The sequence below is a fragment of the Erpetoichthys calabaricus genome, chromosome 8 (genome assembly GCF_900747795.2).
Source record: "Erpetoichthys calabaricus chromosome 8, fErpCal1.3, whole genome shotgun sequence".
In the NCBI taxonomy this organism is placed as follows: domain Eukaryota; kingdom Metazoa; phylum Chordata; class Cladistia; order Polypteriformes; family Polypteridae; genus Erpetoichthys; species Erpetoichthys calabaricus.
Genome location: NC_041401.2, coordinates 77,973,382 through 77,997,795, shown reverse-complemented (window position 1 = coordinate 77,997,795; position 24,414 = coordinate 77,973,382). Strand labels below are relative to the sequence as shown.

The 24,414-nt window shown below is 39.0% G+C and overlaps 2 protein-coding genes across 2 annotated transcripts in view; one reads left to right on the top strand and one right to left on the bottom strand.

The window, feature by feature from the left end:
- aifm4 (apoptosis inducing factor mitochondria associated 4) overlaps positions 1-6,788 on the bottom strand; it is a 44,669-nt gene extending 37,881 nt beyond the window's left edge. The window contains exon 1 of the mRNA XM_028806896.2: positions 6,712-6,788. The gene's annotated coding sequence lies outside the window, so the exon portion shown is untranslated. The remainder of the gene's footprint in view (positions 1-6,711) is intronic.
- A 490-nt stretch (positions 6,789-7,278) lies between these two features.
- The window catches only part of tlcd2 (TLC domain containing 2), a 33,284-nt gene continuing 16,148 nt past the window's right edge, over positions 7,279-24,414 (top strand). The window contains exons 1-3 of the mRNA XM_028806894.2: positions 7,279-7,765; positions 9,319-9,401; positions 17,838-17,920. Of these exons, the coding sequence (XP_028662727.1) occupies positions 7,587-7,765; positions 9,319-9,401; positions 17,838-17,920 (345 nt within the window). The 5' untranslated portion in view covers positions 7,279-7,586. The remainder of the gene's footprint in view (positions 7,766-9,318; positions 9,402-17,837; positions 17,921-24,414) is intronic.

The following is a 24,414-nucleotide window of genomic DNA, read 5'->3' as shown; positions in this document are numbered from 1 at the left end:
GAGGTTGGACACTAAGGAGGGAGAAAAGGGCCTGTACTGATTAGCTAGACAGATGGACCGAGCTGGGAAAGATGTGCAGCAGGTTAGGGTGATAAAGGATAAAGATGGAAACGTACTCACAAGCGAGGAGAGTGTGTTGAGCAGATGGAAAGAGTACCTTGAGAGGATGATGAATGAAGAGAACGAGAGAGAGAAGAGGTTGGATGATGTGGAGATAGTGAATCAGGAAGTGCAACGGATTAGCAAGGAGGAAGTAAGGACAGCTATGAATAGGATGAAAAATGGAAAGGCCGTTGGTTCAGATGACATACCTATGGAAGCATGGAGGTGTTCAGGAAAGATGGCAGTAGAGTTTTTAACCAGATTGTTTAATGGAATATTGGAGAGTGAGAGGATGCCTGAGGAGTGGAGAAGAAGTGTACTGGTGCCAATATTTAAGAATAAGGGGGATGTGCAGGACTGCAGTAACAACAGGGGAATAAAATTGATGAGCCACAGCATGTAGTTATGGGAAAGAGTAGTGGAAGCTAGGTTAAGAAGTGAGGTGATGATTAGTGAGCAGCAGTATGGTTTCATGCTAAGAAAGAGCACCACAGATGCAATATTTGCTCTGAGGATGTTGATGGAGAAGTTTAGAGAAGGCCAGAAGGAGTTGCATTGCGTCTTTGTGGACCTGGAGAAAGCATATGACAGGGTGCCTCGAGAGGAGCTGTGGTATTGTATGAGGAAGTCGGGAGTGGCAGAGAGGTACTTAAGAGTTGTACAGGATATGTACGAGGGAAGTGTGACAGTGGTGAGGTCTGTGGTAGGAGCGACGGATGCATTCAAGTCGGAGGTGGGATTACATCAGGGATCAGCTCTGAGCCCTTTTCTTATTTGCAATGAATCATCTGGACAGGTTGACAGATGAGATTAGACAGGAGTCCCACGTGGACTATGATGTTTGCTGATGACATTGTGATCTGTAGCGATAGTAGGGAGCAGGTTGAGGAGACCCTGGAGAGGTGGAGATATGCTCTAGAGAGGAGAGGAATGAAGGTCAGTGGGAACAAGACAGAATACATGTGTGTAAATGAGAGGGAGGTCAGTGGAATGGTGAGGATGCAGGGAGTAGAGTTGGCGAAGGTGGATGAGTTTTAAATACTTGGGATCAACAGTACAGAGTAATGGGGACTGTGGAAGAGAGGTGAAAAAGAGAGTGCAGGCAGGGTGGAATGGGTGGAGAAAAGTGTCAGGAGTAATTTGTGACAGACAGGTATCAGCAAGAGTGAAAGGGAAGGTCTACAGGACAGTAGTGAGACCAGCTATATTATATGGGTTGGAGATGGTGGCACTGACCAGAAAGCAGGAGACAGAGCTGGATGTAGTAGAGTTAAAGATGCTGAGATTTGCACTGGGTGTGACAAGGATGGATTGGATTAGAAGCGAGGACATTAGAGGGTCAGCTCAAGTTGGACGGTTGGGAGACAAAGTCAGAGAGGTGAGATTGCATTGGTTTGGATATGTGCAGAGGAAAGATGCTGGGTATATTGGGAGAAGGATGCTAAGGATAGAGCTGCCAGGGAAGAGGAAAAGAGGAAGGCCTAAGTGAAGGTTTATGGATGTGGTGAGAGAGGACATGCAGGTGATGGGTGTAACAGAACAAGGTGCAGAGGACAGAAAGATATGGAAGAAGATGATCCACTGTGGCAAACCCTAACGGGAGCAGCCAAAAGAAGAAGAAAAGCTGTCCAAAGAACTAGACTACTCGGAACTGGAAATAAAACGGGATCTAACATGGTGTGGCTCAAGTTTAATCCCGAAAGCATTTATGTACACTACCAAGCACGAGATTAGTTTCGAGCTGTCAACTACCATAAGTAAAAACTAACACTCGGTGAAGAAGCCACGAGAGTATGCCTCACGTACAACTGGACGCATTTGATTCAATGGCTGTGAAACAGAAGGGCTAACCAGAGCAATTCCCAAATATATGATTAATTAGTTAAAGTGTCTCTGTAATTTAATGCTCCTGGGACCCAAATAGTTTTGTATTTTCCGTGTTAATTAAAGGCGCTATATTGTATAGGATAAAAATTGCCTGTTTGTTACCAGGAATAGATATTATACAATAAAGTAAATACTGTATGAATGTTCTGGGTTGCATGCCTACTGCATGTGTCCTTTAACACGATACATACACAGCGTGCCTCACTGGTGTTCGTCTTGGCGTGTTATGTATGACTGCAACGAAAAGATGTATTAAATGAAGTTACCCCCCCACAGTTTAAAGGTTAATGCATAAATTATACTCCTAAATAACGTTTTTTAGCATTTTACTTACTTTTGTAGTTTGCATCTCAAATGACATTTTCCTTTTCTTAAAGCACTGATCTGATTTAAAAAAAAAACTTTAAAATAAATACATGGTTAAATGTTGGGATGCATCTACTTTGTAACATCATCGCATTCTATTGTGCTTGTCTTGGGAGGTTCCCTCTTTTTGCGATACTGGCACGAATGACTTCAATATTGAGAATCAAAGTACTAGTAGATTTTGACTTCACTGTATACAGTTATTTACAGCATGAATACGGCAAAGTTAAAGCTTACTCAGTCGGTCTTTCTGAGAGTATTTAGCGATGCATAGAAAGACTGACTTCTAAAATTGAAAAATACTTAGACCTAAACACATATTGTAAGAAAGATTAAAAATCCACCTGAAGTACCCCCCTTATTTGGTAGGAGGTTATAATGTTAATGTTTTTCTCTTCAGTTCATGCATTTATTTCTAGTAGGATTGACTACTGCAATGTGGTGTTCACTGGATGTTCAAACTGTTCTTTATACTGTATAGCTTCCAGTTAATCCAAAATGCTGCTGCAAGAATTATTAGAAGAACAACAAAATACGAACACATAACTCCAGTTCTTAAATGCTTATACTGGCTCCCAGTTAAGTTTAGGGCAGATTTTAAAAATCCTCCTTTTAACATATAAAGCATTAAATGGCCAAGGTCTGGCTACTTGTCTGAACTTATCATGACTTACAAACCATTAAGATATCAAGATGCCGGTCTGCTTATGATTCCAAGATTAATAAAATAACAGTGGGACTGTGGAATGGTCTGACTGCTACTTTAAGAGATGCCCCTTCAGTCTCAGCTTTCAAATCCCAGCTGAAGAATCACTACTTCAGTTTAGCATATCCCGACTAGAGCTGCTAATTAACTGTACAGACTGCATCTCTGTTGTTGGTCATTAGCACTAAAACATAAGTAATATGATAGTTATAATTTGTTACTAACTCTGTTTCTCTTTTTGGTACTCAAATGTGGCACTTGGTGCCACTGCCCATCTGCCAAGTTGTTTTGCCTGCCAAAGGTAAAGTCATCGGTGATGGAGGATTGCAGGAATTATCAGGTAGACGGATCCTTTCATCGGATTGGCCGGCCCAGTGCTGTCTCAGCTGTGGAATGGCCAATATGGGGAAGCAGCTTGATGGCTGAGGTTTCCAGGACTCTGAACAAATCCAAATTGTATTATGTGATTTAATCTACTGTTAAATTCTTCTCTGTACTTGTAATATTTTTATTTTACTATTATATTGTATTGAGGATTACTTGTGTCCTCTTCTGTGTATTGTGTTGTATTTACCCCCTTCTTTTAGACACCCACTGCACACCCAATCTACCTAGAAAGGGAGCTTTCTTTGAACTGCCTTTGCCATGGTTTCTTCCATTTTTTTCCCCTACTAGGGTTTTTTGGGAGTTTTTCCTTGTCTTCTAGAGAGTCAAGGCTGGGGGGCTGTCAAAAGGCAGGGCCTTGTGCGATTTTGGGCTATATAAAAATAACTTGTATTGTATTGTGCGTTATATTATGTACAGTTAAAGTCCATTAATCATTTCTTTAAGATTTACCTATAATAGTGAGTCCATTTGTCCAATAAACTATGTCATTTTTCTGTAACATGAAAGGAAACGTGTCTTTGAGGATTCCTTGAGGCAACGTCCACATTTAGTAATTTTCGGCACGGTGGCGCAGTGGGTAGCGCTGCTGCCTCGCAGTTAGCAGACCAGGGTTCGCTTCCCAGGTCCTCTCTGCGTGGAGTTTGGATGTTCTCCCCATGTCTCCTCCGGTTTTTTCCACTGTCCAAAGACATGCAGGTTAAATGCATTGACGATTCTACAGTGCATCCGGAAAGTATTCACAGCACATCACTTTTTCCACATTTTGTTATGTTACAGCCTTATTCCAAAATTGATTAAATTCATTTTTTTCCTCAGAATTCTACACACAACACCCCATAATGACAACGTGAAAAAGGGTTTACTTGAGGTTTTTTGCAAATTTATTAAAATAAAAAAACTGAGAAATCACATGTACATAAGTATTCACAGCCTTTGCTCGATATTTGTCGATGCACCTTTGGCAGCAATTACAGCCTCAAGTCTTTTTGAATATGATTGCACAAGCTTGGCACACCTATCCTTGGCCAGTTTCGCCCATTCCTCTTTGCTGCACCTCTCAAGCTCCATCAGGTTGAATGGGAAGCGTTGGTGCACAGCTATTTTAAGATCTCTCCAGAGATGTTCAATAGGATTCAAGTCTGGGCTCTGGCTGGGCCCACTCAAGGACATTCACAGAATTGTCCTGAAGCCACTCCTTTGATATCTTGGCTGTGTGCTTAGGGTCGTTGTCCTGTTGAAAGATGAACCGTCGCCCCACTCTGAGGTCAAGAGCACTCTGGAGCAAGTTTTCATCCAGGATGTCTCTGTACATTGCTGCAGTCATCTTTCCCTTTATCCCGACTAGTCTCCCAGTCCCTGCCGCTGAAAAACATCCCCACAGCATGATGCTGCCACCACCATGCCTCACTGTAGGGATGGTATTGGCATGGTGATGAGCGGTGCCTGGTTTCCTCCAAACGTGACGCCTGGCATTCACACCAAAGAGTTCAATCTTTGTCTCATCAGACCAGAGAATTTTCTTTCTTATGGTCTGAGAGTCCTTCAGGTGCCTTTTGGCAAACTCCAGGCGGGCTGCCATGTGCCTTTTACTAATGAGTGGCTTCCGTCTGGCCACTCTACCATACAGGCCTGATTAGTGGATTGCTGCAGAGATGGTTGTCCTTCTGGAAGGTTCTCCTCTTTCCACAGAGGACCTCTGGAGCTCTGACAGAGTGACCATCGGGTTCTTGGTCACCTCCCTGACTAAGGCCTTTCTCCCCCGATTGCTCAGTTTAGATGACCGGCCAGCTCTAGGAAGAGTCCTGGTGGGTTCGAACTTCTTCCACTTACAGATGTTGGAGGCCACTGTGCTCATTGGGACCTTCAAAGCAGCAGAAATTTTTCTGTAAACTTCCCCAGATTTGTGCCTCGAGACAATCCTATCTCGGAGGTCTACAGACAATTTCTTTGACTTCATGCTTGGTTTGTGCTCTGACATGAACTGTCAACTGTGGAACCTTATATAGACAGGTGTGTGCCTTTCCAAATCATGTCCAATCAACTGAATTTACCACAGGTGGACTCCAATTAAGCTGCAGAAACATCTCAAGGATGATCAGGGGAAACAGGATGCACCTGAGCTCAATTTTGAGCTTCATTGCAAAGGCTGTGAATACTTATGTACATGTTCTTTCTCAATTTTTTTATTTTTAATAAATTTGAAAAAATCTCAAGTAAACTTTTTTCACGTTGTCATTATGGGGTGTTATGTGTAGAATTCTGAGGAAAAAAATGAATTTAATCCATTTTGGAATAAGGCTGTAACATAATAAAATGTGAAAAAAGTGATGCGCTGTGAATACTGTACTTTCCGGATGCACTGTAAATTGTCCCTAATAATAATAATAATAATTCATTACATTTATATAGCGCTTTTCTCAGTACTCAAAGCGCTATTCACACAGGGAGGAACCGGGAAGCGAACCCACAATATTCCACAGTACCCTAGTGTGTGCCCTGCCCGAGGTTTGTTTCCAGCAGACCCCCGTGACCCTGTAGTTGGGATATAGCGGGTTGGATAAAGGATGGATGAAACTTATCATTTTTCGTAACATGTTGAATTTTGTAGTGTTAACAAATCTGTGCCAATTTTTATTTTTACAAAGCACGCTTCTACCTACATGCCAAGCCCTCTATACACTATTGAAAATACGGTATATTTTAAAATAAGGTATCATTTAAAAAAAGAAATGACATGTAATGATAACACAAAACAAACACAAAAATAAACATGGGCGTGCACTCTCCAGCTTTAAAATGTGGCAATGTCAATTTTAAGCAGTAAATTTGGTCTAATAAAAAACCTTTTCCTTGCGTTACAACGTTGTGCCGTGCTTTTTATAATTAAGAATGCGTTTATGTATTTGTAATTCTAAAGTCTGCTCTGCAATGTGCTTTGAGATCTTTAATTTTAACAATACTGACTCCGTTGACGAGCGGACTATCCATTCACCTATATTTTCCAGTTCGGGGTCACGTTCTCTGCTTTGCGTCTACACTCGAGTAAAATGGTTACTATGGTAACAGCGTTACACAAGCTATTTAAACAAAGAGAAATATATGCTGGAACATGTAGTTTTGTCGTCAAATATGTTCAACCACAGTATCACGGTATCACTCATTTAAAGAAATTAACATTTTACACACAGTTCGGAATGTTTGACCAGAACTGAGAAATGCTTGCACGGCTGCAATCAGTCAATAATGTGGCTTTTCCTGTTTACCTGGATTTACATCTTCTGCGCACAGCTTCATCTGGTCTTGGCCACTGGATTCCAATATAGCCTTATAATGTGGTCAACATCAAACAGACAAGTACATATTGCCTTCGACGCTTCGATGCTTACTGTCAGTCTGCTATCCTGGAGATGTCATTCTCGAATTTATTTCTTATTTCCCATAAATGCGAAAAGTTCTGCATTTTCTGTTGGCGCTAAGTTCCAACTCTTCCCTGCTATGTTCCCGACGAATCACGACTTTGATTACTATGAAAGTGTGTGTATAGAACGGACTAAAGGATGAATACAATTTTGAGCAAAATATTTCAAATTATTTTACCCAACTATTGGCAAGTGTTATTATAAACAAGTATTAAAATTATTCTAAGAAAGTCTTTGCTGACCAATAAAAACAGAATCAAACGAAACAAAAACTTCAATTCCCAACACCCATCGAATAACCCCGCCCCCATGTCCCTCCGTCCTGTTCTACAGAAAGTTCTTTAGACACGCCCTTTTCACGGTAAATAAGGGGCGGGAACGCTTGTTTGGTACCGAGATGCAAAAAAAAAAAATAAAGTTACACAAGCTGGTTTGAGCGGGCGCGTGTGAGTGTATTATTCACGCCGGGCTGGTGTTCAGTGGCTCTAGTCTGTCATTGTCTTTAAATCTTAGATTTAAACAGAGTGTGGAGGAGCACAGCAGAGTAACGGTGATTGGTAAAGTTCAACGTAAACTCATTCACAAAAAACCACAGGAGAGGAGAAGGGGTGGATCCTGAAGAGAGACCCACGGAGCAGAAGACAAATCGGATTGGAAACCCACGGAGGGAGAACGAGAGAGCCAGAGATAGACTCGCGTGGTTACACCTTACATCTCAAATGGATATCATTTTCGCCTTCATTATAACGGTGCTTTCCTTCGTTTTTTTCGGTCTGGTAAACAGAATTCTGGACCGACTTCCCATCCCTGAATCTGCGCTAAGAAACACATGGAAATGGAAAAACATCTCGACTTCCTTTGTACACAGCTGCATTACGGCGACTTGGGCTGTGTCCTGGTGAGTGCTCTTTGATCGTTACATTTTTTTTCACTTGATGGGTTCCGACGTGAGTCCATTGCTAAAGAAACTGTGAGTCTTCTCACACAGCAGTTCGCGCAAAAAGACTTGTTGACACAGTAATTAATCTCGCATATTTTCACAGTCGCTCCACATTCTATTGCACACACGCCTCAGTGAAATAACCATACAGTTAGCAGATAGTTTAACGCACAAACAGAACATTACGTTTTAGTTGAGATTCACGTACAGGTGATCGCCAAATGCGTGACAGGAAACTCATAAATGGGTATTTCACTTACGCTCTGTACTGTACATGGCTCAGTGGTCACTGCTACTGCTACAGCCTAACATTTCAGATCTGTGTTTTAATGATGGTCTGTTCACTCTTTGTGTGGGGTTGTGACATTCTCACAGTGTCCACGTGCTGTTTTTTCTTCAGATATGCAACTTTTCTGGTGAGACTAAATTGGTCTAGTGTGTATGCAATGTGCTGGAGTCGCATCCTGCCCAAAACTGATTCCTGCCTTGCTGATTGTGCTGATAGGATTGACCCCCTGAAAGGTCCAGTGTGATGCATTACTAATTAAACTCCTCAATCTTTAACCAACCATCTGTGTCCCTGTGTTTTTTTTGTTAACTATTCATCTGGTTACAGACCCGGCATAATCCAGTCCAAATGTCCCAGAGATTTGGAGTGTATACTTGCCTACTTCAAATAGGCAAGTACTAATTTGGGGTTGCCAACCATTATAAATTGCATGTTTCTCATATGTAGTGGGCCACAATTAAAACTAGGTCTTCAGGAGGTTTAAATTTAACTTAATAACACAAAAAAGTTGGCATCTTTATTTACTTACGTTATAATTTGTAAGGTCCCATGAGTATTTTTACAGCTAGAAAATGTGAACTGTTGCATTATTATTAAAAGTTAGTTAAAGTATATCCACATTTTTTTCCAAAGGCTGCAGATTTTCCAAACAGTGTTTTTCAAGCCTGAAAACACTAATTGTGTTGGTGCGGCACCACACTGTATCAGTTCATGCCTCTAACCTGTCCTCAACCTACCATCCATTTGGTTAAGCAGAAACCTAATTTAATCAGCTTCTGCAGTCCTGAATTAATTTAGTAGTACAGTATTTCTTTGGACTTTCCTCAATGCTGCTGCATCAATGCATTTCACTTAACAATATTCAGATCAAACCTGCACATCATGATACTTAAAAATTGAACAATGAGTTGTTCCAAGTACTTTAGGTGTGTTTTACACAGTCATTTTCTGTTGTTAGTGGCAAAAAAGGATTTTGTATTTATTGGAAGAAAATATGGCACCTTTCCTTTGTGATCTTTTCATTCATACATCAGATTGAAATTGAGAATATCATATGCCAGTGATTGTCTTTAATGAAGTTTCCCTTTTTTCCTGCTTGGTGTATTTAATAATGTATTCAGTGTACAAGGTGTTGCTTCACTTAAATCGCATAGTTTTAACAAGTTACTTTATGATCACAAATGATTCTTAGTTTCTGCACTCTTTTTCCCTTTATTCCTAGTTTCTACCTCCATCCCCAGATGGCTGAAGACCTAATTTCAACACATTCGGATTTTTCCCATGCATTGGTAGCTGTGTCTGTAGGTGAGTGTTAAGCAGGCACATGTTAAATAGATGTAACACATCTCACTGACTTTTCTACACGTACAAATGAGCCTACACACATATTTGTAGGTGTGGTCAGGCTGTGCTTTTAGACACACCTATATTGTTTTTTTCACAATTATCATTAGCATACTCCTTTGATACTATATACTTTCCTGTTTTTGACAAGAGCTTTCTGTATTAAAAGACAGCCCTCTTGTGTCTGGAATGGTACCAAGCAGTGCAGGGTTCATATCAGAGGAATTTTTCTCCTGTTTGCCAGTGCTGCCCCTCACGTTGGCCCATGGCCTATCAGGGCCTGCTGAATGAAGGCCATTATGACTTGCACCAGGCACAAGGTCATCCCCACATGTCATATGACCACACAACAAGCTTTGCTTTCTCTTTTTCATAGATCTGTCTCCACCTTCAAAACTGACTGCAATTTACTAAGTACAAAATCTGCATGGGCTCTGGGATGCTTACTTGGACAATAGTGTGTGTGTATTTCTATGTCCTAGACACAATGCCACTTCTTTATCTAAGCATTTTCTTACTCTCCAGTCAGCAGTAAATGATTTTTCTTTTATTCCATTTTGTGTTCTCAGCATTTTCTGATGTCAAGAGGTAACCACTTTCTTGAATATGGAAACAGGTTTGGTAATGATGAATGAAATTATGTGCTTGCTGCATATAAACATCTGTTTTCATATTATGGCTCTAGCTGTCTACTCTTTTATTCATTTCAGTTTTTTCTTTATGTGTTACTGTTATCTCATATAGATAGTGTACTAAACTGTGTAGTCACTAGCATGCATTCCAGTACAGATATATAGCTGGTCAAGTTCTTCTTTTGCGTTTTTTTTCCCCTGAGTGTTTAAAGATTTCTGTTGTTTGTCCAATGTATGTGTGTTTATTTTTCTCTTAATATAGGACTTATTCTTGTGGAAACTGATCAAAGCCTAATCTTTATCATTTACATTATGTATTTGTGTGAGTTTCATTGTTTGCCTGATCCTGAACTACAAAAAAGTAATCTACTGTCTGCATACCTCATCCAGATCAGCTATAGGGAGCAGCAGAATAAACAGAAGATTATATAATTCCACTACAGGCATAAAGAGAGCTCATAAAAGTGAAGAACAGGAACTTAAGTTTGTCTCAGCTTGGACAGACTTGATAGCTCATCTATAGGGAAACTAACTCTAAAGGAGATGTCTGCTAGGTAATGCCTGGGCAGACCTTTGACCTGAGTTGCTGCAAACTGGGGTTGGTAATGTCTCCCAGTTATATAATGGAAACAGTTTTATGTCTGACTGTTAGTTGTATAATGTAGCCACAAGAGTATATTTGATTCAGTTTATTCTTATATACATGTAGTAAGAAATGCAACTTAAATACTAAGACATAATGCTGAAACATTGACAAAGCATCATCCTGTAACATACAATACACAAATTTATACTCTATACAATATAGTATATAGTATACTCAATATAGGGATATTAAGTTCAAACTGTATACGTCATCTTTCTTTCCTTTCCTCATTTTTCCTTCTTTCTTTGTGCATCAAAGCTTACATAAAGTCCTTGTTGCTTTTTCACACTTAATCATTCCTTATTTTGAAATGCGCATGTTTCTATCAAACATTCCTGTCTCCATGGCAATACGTGCAAAGAAGGCGGCAGTTATAAATAGAAATCTGAGTTTGACATTTTGTAGGCTCTGTTGTCATGGAAGTGTCGAGTGATTTGCACTACATTTTGTCATCCTTTCCAAATGCTACAACATAAAAAAATAAGAGTTACGGAAAAGATGCACTGTTTATTTTACAAGACTAAGCCTTCATTTACTAAAGAAATGCATGCTTCAACCCTGTAACACAGTTCTCAATACCTAATATTTTTTATGTATTTTTGAAGTTCTACAGGTGCATCTCAATAACTTAGAATGTCTTTGAAAAGTTAATTATTTCAGTAATTAAATTCAAAAAGTGAAACTCATATACTGTAGATTCACTACACACAGAGTGATATATTTCAAGTGTTTATTTCTTTTCATTTTGCTGATTATGGCTCATAGTTTCAGTTTGGTTCAGTAGGCCACACAATCATGGGGAAAACTACTGACTTGACAGTTGTCCAGACGACAGTCATTGACACCCTCCACAAGGAGGCTAAGCCTCAGAAGTTATTGCTAAAGAAGCTGGCTGTTCACAGAGTGCTGTATCCAAGCATATTAATGGAAATATGAGTGGAAGGAAAAAATGTGGCATAAAAAGGTGCACAAGCACCTTGAGAGGAGTCAGTGCTTCAAAAGCCACCACACAGACGTATCCAGGACATGGGCTACAACTGTCGCATTCCTTGTGTCAAGCCATTCCTGAACCAGAGGCAACATGAGAAGCGTCTTACCTGGGGTAAGGAGAAAATGGACTGGACTGTTGCCCAGTGGTCCAAAATCCTCTTTTCAGATGAAAGAAAATTTTGCATTTCATTTGGAAATCAAGGTCCCAGAGTCTGGAGGAAGAGTGGAGAGGCACAGAATCCCAAATTGCTTGAGGTCCAGTGTGACGTTTCCATAGTCAGTGATGATTTGGGGAGCCATTTCATCTGCTGGTGTTGGTCCACTGTGTTTTATGAAGTCCAAAGTCAGCGCAGCCGTCTACCAGGAAATTTTAGAGTACTTCATGCTTCCCTCTGCTGACAAGCTTTATGGAGATGCTGATTTTTTTTTCCAGGAGGACTTGGCACCTCCCACACTGCCAAAAGTACCAATACCTAGTTTAATGACAATGGTATTACGGTGCTTGATTGGTCAATAAACTTGCCTGACCTAAAGGGGTATTGTCAAGAGGAAGATGAGAGACACCAGACCCAACAATGCAGATGAGCTGAAGGCTGCTACTGTATCAAAGCATCCTGGGCTTCCATAACACCTCCGCAGTGCCACAGGCTGATCGCCTCCATGCCACGCCACATTGATGAAGTAATTCATGCAAAAGGAGCATCAACTAAGTATTGAGTGCATACATGGACATACTTTTTAGCAGGCCAACATTTCTGTATTAAAAATATTTTTTGTATTGGTCTTATGTAATATTCTAATTTTCTGAGATACTGAATTTTGAGTTTTCATTACCTGTAGGCCATAATCAGCAAAATGAAAAGAAATAAACACTTGAAATATATCACTCTGTGTGTAATGAATCTATATAATATATGAGTGTCACTTTTTGAATTGAATTACTGAAATAAATTAACTTTTTAATGATATTCTAATTTATTGAGATGTACCTCTATATTGAGATTGGGAGCATGCACTGATAGTGTGTTGCTGCACTCACCACATGATGAACCACCTCAGGATACCAAATTAGAATCCGAGTGTAGTTTTGCAATGTGTGACACCTCAGAACCACACTAGTTTGAATGGAATGGAACAGTGTGAGGTTTTGACTGTGGCTGGAGTGCCAATCCTGCCACAAACTACCAAGTTTTCCCCTGCAGTTTACCCAACCCCCAAGTTTATCCAGTATGGAGCAGTTGCAACTTAAGGGCCTTGCTCAAGTGTCCAACGGAGTGGAATCACTTCTGGCATTTACTCTGCCCGATATTCTATATGTACTTGGTTAAATAAAATTCAATTAATATTGTGTGCCATAGAAACTTAAGAAAAAAACACTTTTGGCCCTGACTCCTTCATTATGGCCCTCTATGGCTAGTTGAAAGAAAATCCATCCATCCATTTTCCAACCCGCTGAATCTGAACACAGGGTCACGGGGGTCTGCTGGAGCCAATCCCAGCCAACACAGGGCACAAGGCAGGAAACAATCCTGGGCAGGGTGCCAACCCACCACAGGACACACACAAACACACCCACACACCAAGCACATACTAGAGCCAATTTAGAAACGCCAATCCACCTAACCAGCATGTCTTTGGACTGTGGGAGGAAACCGGAGTGCCCGGAGGAAACCCACGCAGACACGGGGAGAACATGCAAACTCCACGCAGGGAGGACCCAGGAAGCAAACCCAGGTCCCCAGGTCTCCCAACTGCGAGGCAGCAGCGCTACCCACTGCGCCACCGTGCCGCCCTTGAAAGAAAATAAATTACTTTATTATTCTGTCACTCTCTAGCTTGCTCCATTGTAAGAAATGGATTTGAAGGAAATGCCTGCCAACATGCTAGAAGTAACACTGGTTATAGTCCTTAAAACTTCACATTGCCTTATCTGTTAGAATCTGTTGATTTAAGCAATAAAACTAAGTCAATTTTTGGACAATCAGTTAATATAAACTGATCTTTTTGTCCAGTCATTTACTTGTTATCAAAGAAGCTTATTGAAGGTCAGAACAGGAATAATACGCAACATATTTTTCAGTAATATACTGATGTCAGAAAACTGTTTTTAGTATGTAGTTGTAATCTTCTACCATAAATCATAATATCAATTGAGCCAGTTAGGTCAGGTCAGGTCAGGTTGGGGAGCATGCACTGGTACAGCGAGTTACCTCACCCACCACACAATGAAACCGCTCGGGATCCCCCAGGCAGACATGTGGTCCAGTCCCTCCTTCTGGAAATGATCATCTGTCTGCTGCAGCCAGGTGTTACGTGGGGGTCTCCTTGGCTTGGTCCAGCCATTAGGGTCCTCAACAATGAGGATCCTGCGAGCCGGATCACCCTAAGGGAATCACTCCACATGGTCGTAGTGCTGTAACTGACACTACCTCACAATGCAGGTATTGTGCCTCATTCAGGACACCTTGAGCAGCCGCTCGTTTGACACAAAATGAAACCACTATTACCCAAGGATTCTCAGAAGAGACACAGTACCGAAGGAGTCCAGTCTTTGTCTCAAGTCACTTGATAACGTCCATGTCTAGCAAACATATAGCAAGACAGGAAGTATTAGGACTCTAAAAACTTAGACCTTTGTCCTTTTGTATAGATATCGAGAGTGCCACATTCCCCTTTTCAGCAACCTAATGACCCCCATGCTCTCCCTGACTTCATAGGAAGAGTCACCAGAGATATGAATGTCACTGCAGAGGTAAGTAAACCTCTTGACAAGGTTGACACTCGTTCTGCAAACAAACACACTGCCAATGGCTGTGCCCAAGAGGTCATTAAAGGCTTGAATCTTGGTTTTTACCCAGGACATTTGCAAGCCCAGAAACACACAGATGACTCCTCTCAGTCTCTTGAGAGCCCCGATCAGAGCCTCCATTGACTCTGCGAAGATCACAGCGTCTTCAGCAAAGTCAACATCAGTGACTCTTTCTTCATCAACAGATGCCCCACAGCTGCTGGACCCCATGACCTTGCCCAGTACCCAGTCCATGCAAGCATTGAACAGAGTAGGATCAAGAACACACCCCTGATGAACCCCAGAATCAACTGGGGAAAAACGCAGAGGTTCTGCCTCAACTCTGCACAGTTATGTCAGTAATTTTTTCAGACTCGGCCAAAAAATACTTTCTACATCTGTCAGCTGCATTAAATTAGTGTGGTTTTATCATTTTTGACCAGCTTGTAACTAAGTATATTTATATAGTTATGATTTTATGTAGTTATGATTTGGCTATTTCAGAGTTGTACAATTTTTTTTTTGGATGAAAAAGAAAACAAAAATTTTGAGTCTCAGCTTTACTTATACCAAGAGTATAATGCATTAGGGAAAATAAAAGCCAGCAGGTATAACTTGGTATTTTGCAAAATCTTAGCTTTTTACTGACTTACAAAGGAATTTAATTATACAAGAACTGACCTTTTCAATTTTTGTTCTGGATATTAATATAATCAAACAAACAAAACCTTTGCCCAATGCAGCAAAAATCTCGGAATAACAATATAAAAAATAGATTTTTTTTAGAATTCACAAGCTTTCAGGTCAGGCTTATAGCTTTCCTAAGAAGTTAGAGATCCCTAGAGTGCCTGAATGCAGTTGAACAAGTGCAGAAACTACAAGCAACATGATTTTATTTAAAGTAACTATCAAATTATTGCTATTTTATTAGTTCACTTTGTCTTCAAATTATACAGTGTAAAATTCTTACTAATTAATATCTCCAGAATTGGCAGTCTGTGTATTATATGGATGAGATTTAAAGTAGTGGTTTCAGTACTACCTCATTCATACAGATTACACTGGAAATAGTCTGTGCTGGGGATGAGTCTCTGTTTCAGTCTAGACTTTAAATAAATTCAAGCAGAGGTTAATAGCTAATCTCATTTTCTCTTTTTCTTAATGAAGATTGTTGATATTACCTGCACTAAAAATCTGAACTGAAACAAGGAATAATCTATAAACATTAATACATAAAAGGGTGTTTTAAGAATCAAACCAGATTGACCAAGTAATGATGTGAGTGTGCCCTTTGATAGAACAATGCTCTATATGAAAAAGAAGTGGCTGAATGCCTTTACTGGTGAGAAGAGATTGTTTATAGAGAATTATTATATTGTAAATGTTGGCAAATTTGCTATATTATTTCCATTTATAAATTAATGGCTTGGAATACCCAGCCTGATTTTTTTTTTCTGTACCGCTTCTATACCAAAAGACAATTTTAAGAATTGTCTCGGAGAATAAATATTTCACATTATATGTGTCTATCCTATAAGCACTGGGGCGGATGATGGAAATCATTCTCGAAAGATGGAAATCTTCCTTGAAAGCAAAGCTAACCAATTACAGGGAACACACACCCTCAATCTGCCAATTTAGAGTTGACAGTTACCTGTTATATAACTTGCATATTATTAAGATGTGGGAGAAATAATATAGTATCTAGGGAAAAAACAGGCACAAAAAGAACTTATCAAGTCTTTGAAAGCTAGATTTCAAACTCATTACTCTGGAGCTGTGAGACAGCAGCATTAACTACAACACCCCTCCAACCTCTGCCACTCTACAAAAGATTTTTTTGTTGTTGCCATGTCTTGTATTGCTTAACCATGTTAACACTTTTTTTCTGTAGAGTTTACACTTTTCTTTGTATCCAAATAAATAGCAAGGTGCAGAAGACAAGAAATCTTTGTCTTGACCATTACTTCCATGTGTGTGTTCAAAAAAAAAGCATTGGTTTAAATAGCATAAATAGTGCAAATGAAATCAAAGAACAGAATGTGAACAGGCAAGATTCAGTAAACATTTTCTTCTAATTTATTATTTAAATAAGATGAGAGTCGATTTAAAAGCAGGCATTTTTTGGAACAAAATAAATTCTACTAAAGGGAGTCCCAGTACTAAGTTTTAGACCCTCTGTTATTGTGAACAAATAACAGTTAGCAAGCAGTTGGTTTTACTCAAAGCAATGTAGAGGGAAGAAGTTTAACTGAGTTTAAAAACTTTTAAGATGTGTATAAATTAGTTTGCTCATTTCTTTAAATGAATAAGATAGTGGGGCTTCACAAAAGATGTGCCTCAAGTGGGGTGGCATTCCAGGTTTTGGTGAGCTGCAGGACTTTGAAGTTATTCTTGATGGAAATCAAACTTCTAGTATAATCCAACGGATTATTCTAGTTCTTTGTCTGCTGTTTCATAAGTTAATAATAATGGGGCTTATACTTTGGTGTGAATTTCGGAGAGTTCCTTATTGCTGCCCTGAGACTAAATGGGGCCCAGTCCAGGACTGTTTTTTTCTTTGCACACAGTGCTGTTGGAATAGCCTCCAGTCACACTTGATCTTGAATTTAATGAAATGGTTTTGAGAATGTAGCCTTTTCTTGACTTCTTTTTTTAATTTCCTTTCTTATCACATGTTTGAATTTTTATTTTTATGTATTTTTATTATTAAATAACTGCTTTTAATAGGAAGGATTGAAGAATTCTAATCCTCACATGTATAATTTACAAAATGAACCAGAAAAGTAAAACAGGGGTCTGGAAGGAGTTTCAGACACAGTAGAATGAATAAAGGTACAGGAACGAGAATATCAAATTTTGATGCAGTTCTCCTTAAACTTAAAGAACTGGGTTCTGTTTAATTTAATATCAGCGAATGCAAAAGCCAAAACCTGGCCTAACACTCAGAGGGCCAAATGTATAGTCACAATGCTCTAAGACCCTTCCTGTAACACAGCTCACAAAATTACTGGCTCTTATCTTTTTGTAACTGGGTACTGTATGTCTGTGAAGACAGAAATGCAACAGGACCTATATAGTTACTTTAGTTGTATGTTTGCTTTTGCATGTAATAGATTGCACAATGAGACATGGGTGTCTGCTTTTATTTTGTGGAGTTAACATGAAATTATTTGGCTACTCTGGACTCATGCTGAAGCTGTGTGATGCAAACGATATTCATGCCATTGCTTCAAACTAAGAATGTCATTGTTGCTCCTCTCAGGCCTTGTCTTCCAAAGAGTATTGTTCTGTTACCCCGTTTTGATTGTGGAACTAATACATCCTTTCCTGATCCCCAGGGTACTTCCTTCATGACATTGTGGACATGATCACTCACCAGAAATTGCAAAAGTCCTGGGAACTGCTTTTCCATCATGTTGTGGTAAGCATTGTTATTATCACAGATAGAAAGTTGCAGTTTGATACCAGGAAACTCTTATGTTAAACACATTCAATCTTGCATTTGCAGATTTGCAAATGGATTTTCAAACAGAGTTCAGAAGATCTATGACATAGACTGAGTAGGCAGAGAAGTTTTACTTGCTGAATAAAAATAAGCACTTCATTACAAAAACCAGAAAGACATATAAATATGTAAATAGAAATTAATATTTACATATACGTGATCCAAGATATACACTGCCATTCAGAATGTTTGGGATAAAGACACATTTTTCCTAGTTTTACCCCTCTTCTCCACAGTATAAAATAACAAATCAAACAATTCAGAAGTGATTTAAGTGCACATTGCAGACTTTAATGTAAGGGTATTTGCCTACATTTCGGTCACAATGTATAGAAATTACAACACTTTTTCTGCATGGTCCCTCCACGTCAGGGCATCATAATGTTTGTGACATAGCAATGGTATTAAAGTAGTCAAATTTGTTGCATATTTCTTGCATGTAATGACTGCTTGAAGTCTGCGATTCATAGATACATCACCAAGTGATGAGTATCTTCTCTGGTGATGCTCTGCCAATCCACTAATGCAGCCATCTTCATCTCTTGTATGTTTCATGACTTATCCCCATAAGGTTTTTCTTCAGCATATGGAAAGCATGCTCAATTGAATTTAAATCAGGTGAATGGTTTGGTCATTCGATAGTTTTTTCAATTTTTCAGCCTTGAAAAACTCCTGTGTTACCTTAGCAGTATGTTTGGAATCATCCTATTGTAGGATGATGTGTAGTCCAAGGAGTTTGGAGGCATTTAATGGAACTTGAGTAGCTAAGATGTTTCTTTGCACCCCAGAATTCATTGTGCAAATGCTGTCAGCAGTTACATCATCAATGAGGATAAGAGTGTCAGTACCTGTGGCAGTCATACATGACTAAACCATAATACCCCCTCCACCATGTTTAATAGATGAGGTTATATGTTTTGGATTTGGGCAGTTTCTTTTCATCTTCATACTTTGCGCTTCTCACCACTCTGATATAAGTTCATCTTTGTCTTGTCTGTCCATAAGACCTTTTTCCAGAATTCTACAGGATCTTTTTCTCAAACTCTAATCTGGCCATTTTATTTTTGTGGCTAACTAGTGGTTTACATCTTGCAGTGTGACCTCTGTATTTTTGTTCACAAAGTCTTCCGCAGACAGTAGTCTCCTGACACATACAAAGCTGTCTCTTGAAGACTGTTTCTGATCAGTCAGATGGGCGTTTGGGACTTTTTTTCTTTACCATAGTGAGGATTCTTCTGTCATCAGCAGTGGATGTCTTCCTTGGCCTACCAGTCTCTTGTGACTACTGAGTTCACTGGCACATTCTTTCTTCTAAATGATATTGTAGCCAGTTGATTTAGGTTTTACCAATGTCTGTAATAGTTTTATTCTTGATTTTCAGCTTCATAGTGGCTTCTTTGACTTTGGCACAGTTCTTTTTCTCATGTTGAACAATGGCAACTACAGACTCCAAAGGGTAGAAGCAAGGTGAGGTATCCTATGGCTGCACTAATGAAGCAATGAAATGCACCTCAGTTATCACGAACATCTGTGACGCCAATTGTCAAAAAACATTATGGTGCCCTGAAATGGGGGGACCATGTATAAAAAGTGTTGTAATTTCTACATGGTGTGACTGAAATGTATGCAAATACCCTTAAATTAAAGTCTGCACTGTGCACTTTAATCACTTCTGAATTGTTTGATTTGTAATTTTAAACAGTGGGGCAGAGGGGTAAATCAAGCAAAAATGTGTCTTTGTCCCAAACATTATTGGGGGCAATGTACTGTATATCTATCCTTGTCCAACCCACATTTATTTTAATGGAACTACAAGAAGCTCTTCGTGATCCTACCAGCAACAGATATATGGCAGGATATCTGACAAAAATGGGAATAACTAAACCTATAAAACACAGACTTGCAACTTCTACGTATTTTAATTGTGTAATCTGTGAGGTGGTTAGTTTAATTGTACTGCATTACTTCTAAAACAGAAATTCAAAGTTAATACTGGACACTGCAAGCAAATTTTTTTCAGATATTTTTAACATACTGCAATTCAAAAAAACATTCCAGTGAGCAAAGAAATGCTGCCCACTGCTAGTGTTGTTTTCTTCAGGTAGTACAAAGTGAACATTGTCAATGCAAAACTCAAGGTCCATTTTTTTCTTCAGCAAGTAAGGAGTACTGTGAAAAATGGAATTATATTAGTCACCATCAAAAAAGTGTTTATAAGGGAGCAATAATATTTTCTAATCTTAATTTTAAACAAAGATTCAGGCAAAACACAGGTAAAGAAAAAATCTATCATCTTAAAAATTGTACTTTCATTTTTATTGGAAATGCTGTATTGCACCTTATTCATTGAAGTGTACAGTCTATGAAATTGGAAGAAGATAGTCCACACACTTACCTGTGTAATGTGATGTAATAAGCATGTGCAAATCGGACACCACATAATTGTAAAGGTGAAGTCATCTGAGCTGAACAAAACAGACTTTTACAAAATATTTGTTGGTTGCAAAATGGCAATAGGAAACAGAAAGCATTGTTATTTTGTCATTGTTTGCCTACAGAATGATTCAGGAATTTGGACTACACCCTGTTTGAGTGTTATGCCTGTATGCTTTAATATATATGATAGATATATAGATATAGATATACAGTTAGATCCATAAATATTTGGACAGAGACAACTTTTTTCTAATTTTGGTTCTGCACATTACCACAATGAATTTTAAATGAAACAACTCAGATGCAGTTGAAGTGCAGACTTTCCGCTTTAATTCAGTGGGGTGAACAAAACGATTGCATAAAAATGTGAGGCAACTAAAGCATTTCTTAACACAATCCCTTCATTTCAGGGGCTCAAAAGTAATTGGACAAATTAAATAACTAGAAATAAAATGTTCATTTCTAATACTTGGTTGAAAACCCTTTGCTGGCAATGACAGCCTGAAGTCTTGAACTCATGGACATCACCATATGCTGGGTTTCCTCCTTTTTAATGCCCTGCCAGGCCTTTACTGCAGTGGCTTTCAGTTGCTGTTTGTTTGTGGGCCTTCCTATCTGAAGTTTAGTTTTCAACAAGTGAAATGCATGCTCAATTGGGTTAAGATCATGTGACTGACTTGGCCATTCAAGAATTTTCCACTTCTTTGCTTTGATAAACTCCTGGGTTGCTTTGGCTGTATGTTTTGGTCATTGTCCATCTGTATCATGAAAAGCCGCCCAATCAATTTGACTGCATTTAGCTGGATTTGAGCAGACAGTATGTTTCTGAACACCTCAGAATTCATTCGGCTGCTTCTGTCCTGTGTCACATCATCAATAAACACTAGTGTCCCAGTGCCACTGGCATCCATGCATGCCCAAGCCATCACACTGCCTCCACCGTCTTTTACAGATGATGTGGTATGCTTTGGATAATGAGCTGTTCCACGTCTTCTCCATACTTTTTTCTTGCCATCATTCTGGTAGAGGTTGATCTTGGTTTCATCTGTCCAAAGAATGTTTTTCCAGAACTGTGCTGGCTTTTTTAGATGTTCTTTAGCAAAGTCCAATCTAGCCTTTCTCTTCTTGAGGCTTATGAGTGGCTTGCACCTTGCAGTGCACCCTCTGTATTTACTTTCATGCAGTCTTCTCTTTATGGTAGACTTGGATATCGATACGCCTACCCCCTGGAGAGTGTTGTTCACTTGGTTGGCTGTTGTGAAGGGGTTTTTCTTCACCATGGAAATGATTCTGCGATCATCCACCACTGTTGTCTTCCGTGGACGTCCAGGTCTTTTTACGTTGCTGAGTTCACCAGTGCTTGCTTTCTTTCTCAGGATGTACCAAACTGTAGATTTTGCCACTCATAATATTGTAGCAATTTCTCGGATGGGTTTTTTCTGTTTTCGCAGCTTAAGGATGGCTTCTTTCACCTGCATGGAGAGCTCCTTTGACTGCATGTTGTCTGTTCACAGCAAAATCTTCCACATGCAAGTACCACACCTCAAATCAACTCCAGGCCTTTTATCTGCTTAATTGATAATGACATAACGACGGACTTGCCCACACCTGCCCATGAAATAGCCTTTGAGTCAATTGTCCAATTACTTTTGAGCCCCTGAAATGAAGGGATTGTGTTAAAAAAATGCTTTAGTTGCCTCACATGTTTATGCAATCGTTTTGTTCACTCCACTGAATTAAAGCAGAAAGTCTGCACTTCAACTAACTAAAATTAGAAAAAAGTTGTCTCTGTCCAAATATTTATGGACCTAACTGTAGATATATGCATATAGATATACACATAGGGCACATGGTGGGGCACCATTAGTACTGCTGCCTTGCAGTGAAGAGACCGGGGTTCACATCCTGGCTCTTCCTTACATAGAATTTGCATGTTCTCCCCATGTCTGTATGGCTTTCCTCTGGGTGCTCCGGTTTCCTCCCACTGTCTAAAAATAGAATTGGTGACAATAAATTGGCCCTAGTGTATGTAAATATAAAAGGGTCTGCATTGGACATTTAGAAGCAGTGGCTTAAAGGCAGGTTTCTTCCTCCTGTTGCAGCTAGAGTAGCAACTGGTTTATTTTGACTTGTATCTCCTTGCGCTGCAAATGTGAAACTAGATAAAATATATGTTGCTTTACGCATTGTTCTAGAGCTGGGTTCTTTTTGTATAGTGAAAGTCAACTCACTTGTTGGTTAGCATGTATTGAAATGATATTTTACAGCGGATGTAATAAATTAAACACACAAAATGAATGCACTACTAAAAAAATGATTATATATTTCTTACAGCATAGTAAAAGTTATTTTTGTCAAATGTAATACAATAATAAAAGTACTATAATATTATTAAAATCTTTGTTCAGCATGCACTCCCTATTTTCATAATGTCCTTCTACTGCCTACACTGCATGTCTTTTCAGATGTGTACATCTTCTTTCCTATGTTTTGGTGCATTTGCTTCACATATCTTACAATAAACATTGTGTTCATTGATCCCACTCAAATCATAAAACTAAATTGCATTTTAGTTTACTTACACCTGATTCCTTTTTTTTTTTTGCAAAAATTTCTCACCTACCTTTATTTTCTGCTTCTAAAGTTAGATTGCCCAATTATGCCTACTCATTTAATATCATTAAACTAATTAATAATACAATTTAATTATTAATATTAAATAATACAAATTATCCATTATTTACTGGAAGATGAACTTACTTTTTCCAGTCACCTGGAATCTTTCCTTCTCTGACAATCATGCCTTACTAGTCCATCAGTCTAAGGAAACAGAAGGTCACTTTACCAAAATCATTCCATTGCCTCCTACTTTACATTTGTTCACCTGATTAAACACTTTTACAGAGTTCTTTTATAATTGTTTTCTCGCATGCAAGATCATAATCAAAATTATAGTTCTGCCTTAAAATGACTTAGCTGGACAATATTAGAAAAGTCAAGCTACATATTGGAAAATAACCAGTTTAATGCTGGGCTAATTAATACATTTTTTTTTTGTGAGATCATTTCAGAATTGTTAATTACATGTACTAGTTGGTTGCATTTACAGTTGAAGTAAGAAGTTTGCATACACTTACGGTGAATTCTTTAAACTCACTTTATAATCTGTCAACAGAGTTTATACTAACAAACTATAAATTTGGCATATCATTTAAGACATCTGCTTTGTGTAGGACAAAAGTAATTTTTGCCAACAATGTTCACAGACAGATTATTTCACTTTTTCACACAATTCCAGTGGGTAACAAGTTTACATACAGTGGTGTGAAAAACTATTTGCCCCCTTCCTGATTTCTTATTCTTTTGCATGTTTGTCACACAAAATGTTTCTGATCATCAAACACATTTAACCATTAGTCAAATATAACACAAGTAAACACAAAATGCAGTCTGTAAATGGTGGTTTTTATTATTTAGGGAGAAAAAAAAATCCAAACTTACATGGCCCTGTGTGAAAAAGTAATTGCCCCCTGAACCTAATAACTGGTTGGGCCACCCTTAGCAGCAATAACTGCAATCAAGCGTTTGCATTAACTTGCAATGAGTCTTTTACAGCGCTCTGGAGGAATTTTGGCCCACTCATCTTTGCAAAATTGTTGTAATTCAGCTTTATTTGAGGGTTTTCTAGCATGAACCGCCTTTTTAAGGTCATGCCATAGCATCTCAATTGGATTCAGGTCAGACTTTGACTAGGCCACTCCAAAGTCTTCATTTTGTTTTTCTTCAGCCATTCAGAGGTGGATTTGCTGGTGTGTTTTGGGTCATTGTCCTGTTGCAGCACCCAAGATCGCTTCAGCTTGAGTTGACGAACAGATGGCCGGACATTCTCCTTCAGGATTTTTGGTAGACAGTAGAATTCATGGTTCCATCTATCACAGCAAGCCTTCCAGGTCCTGAAGCAGCAAAACAACCCC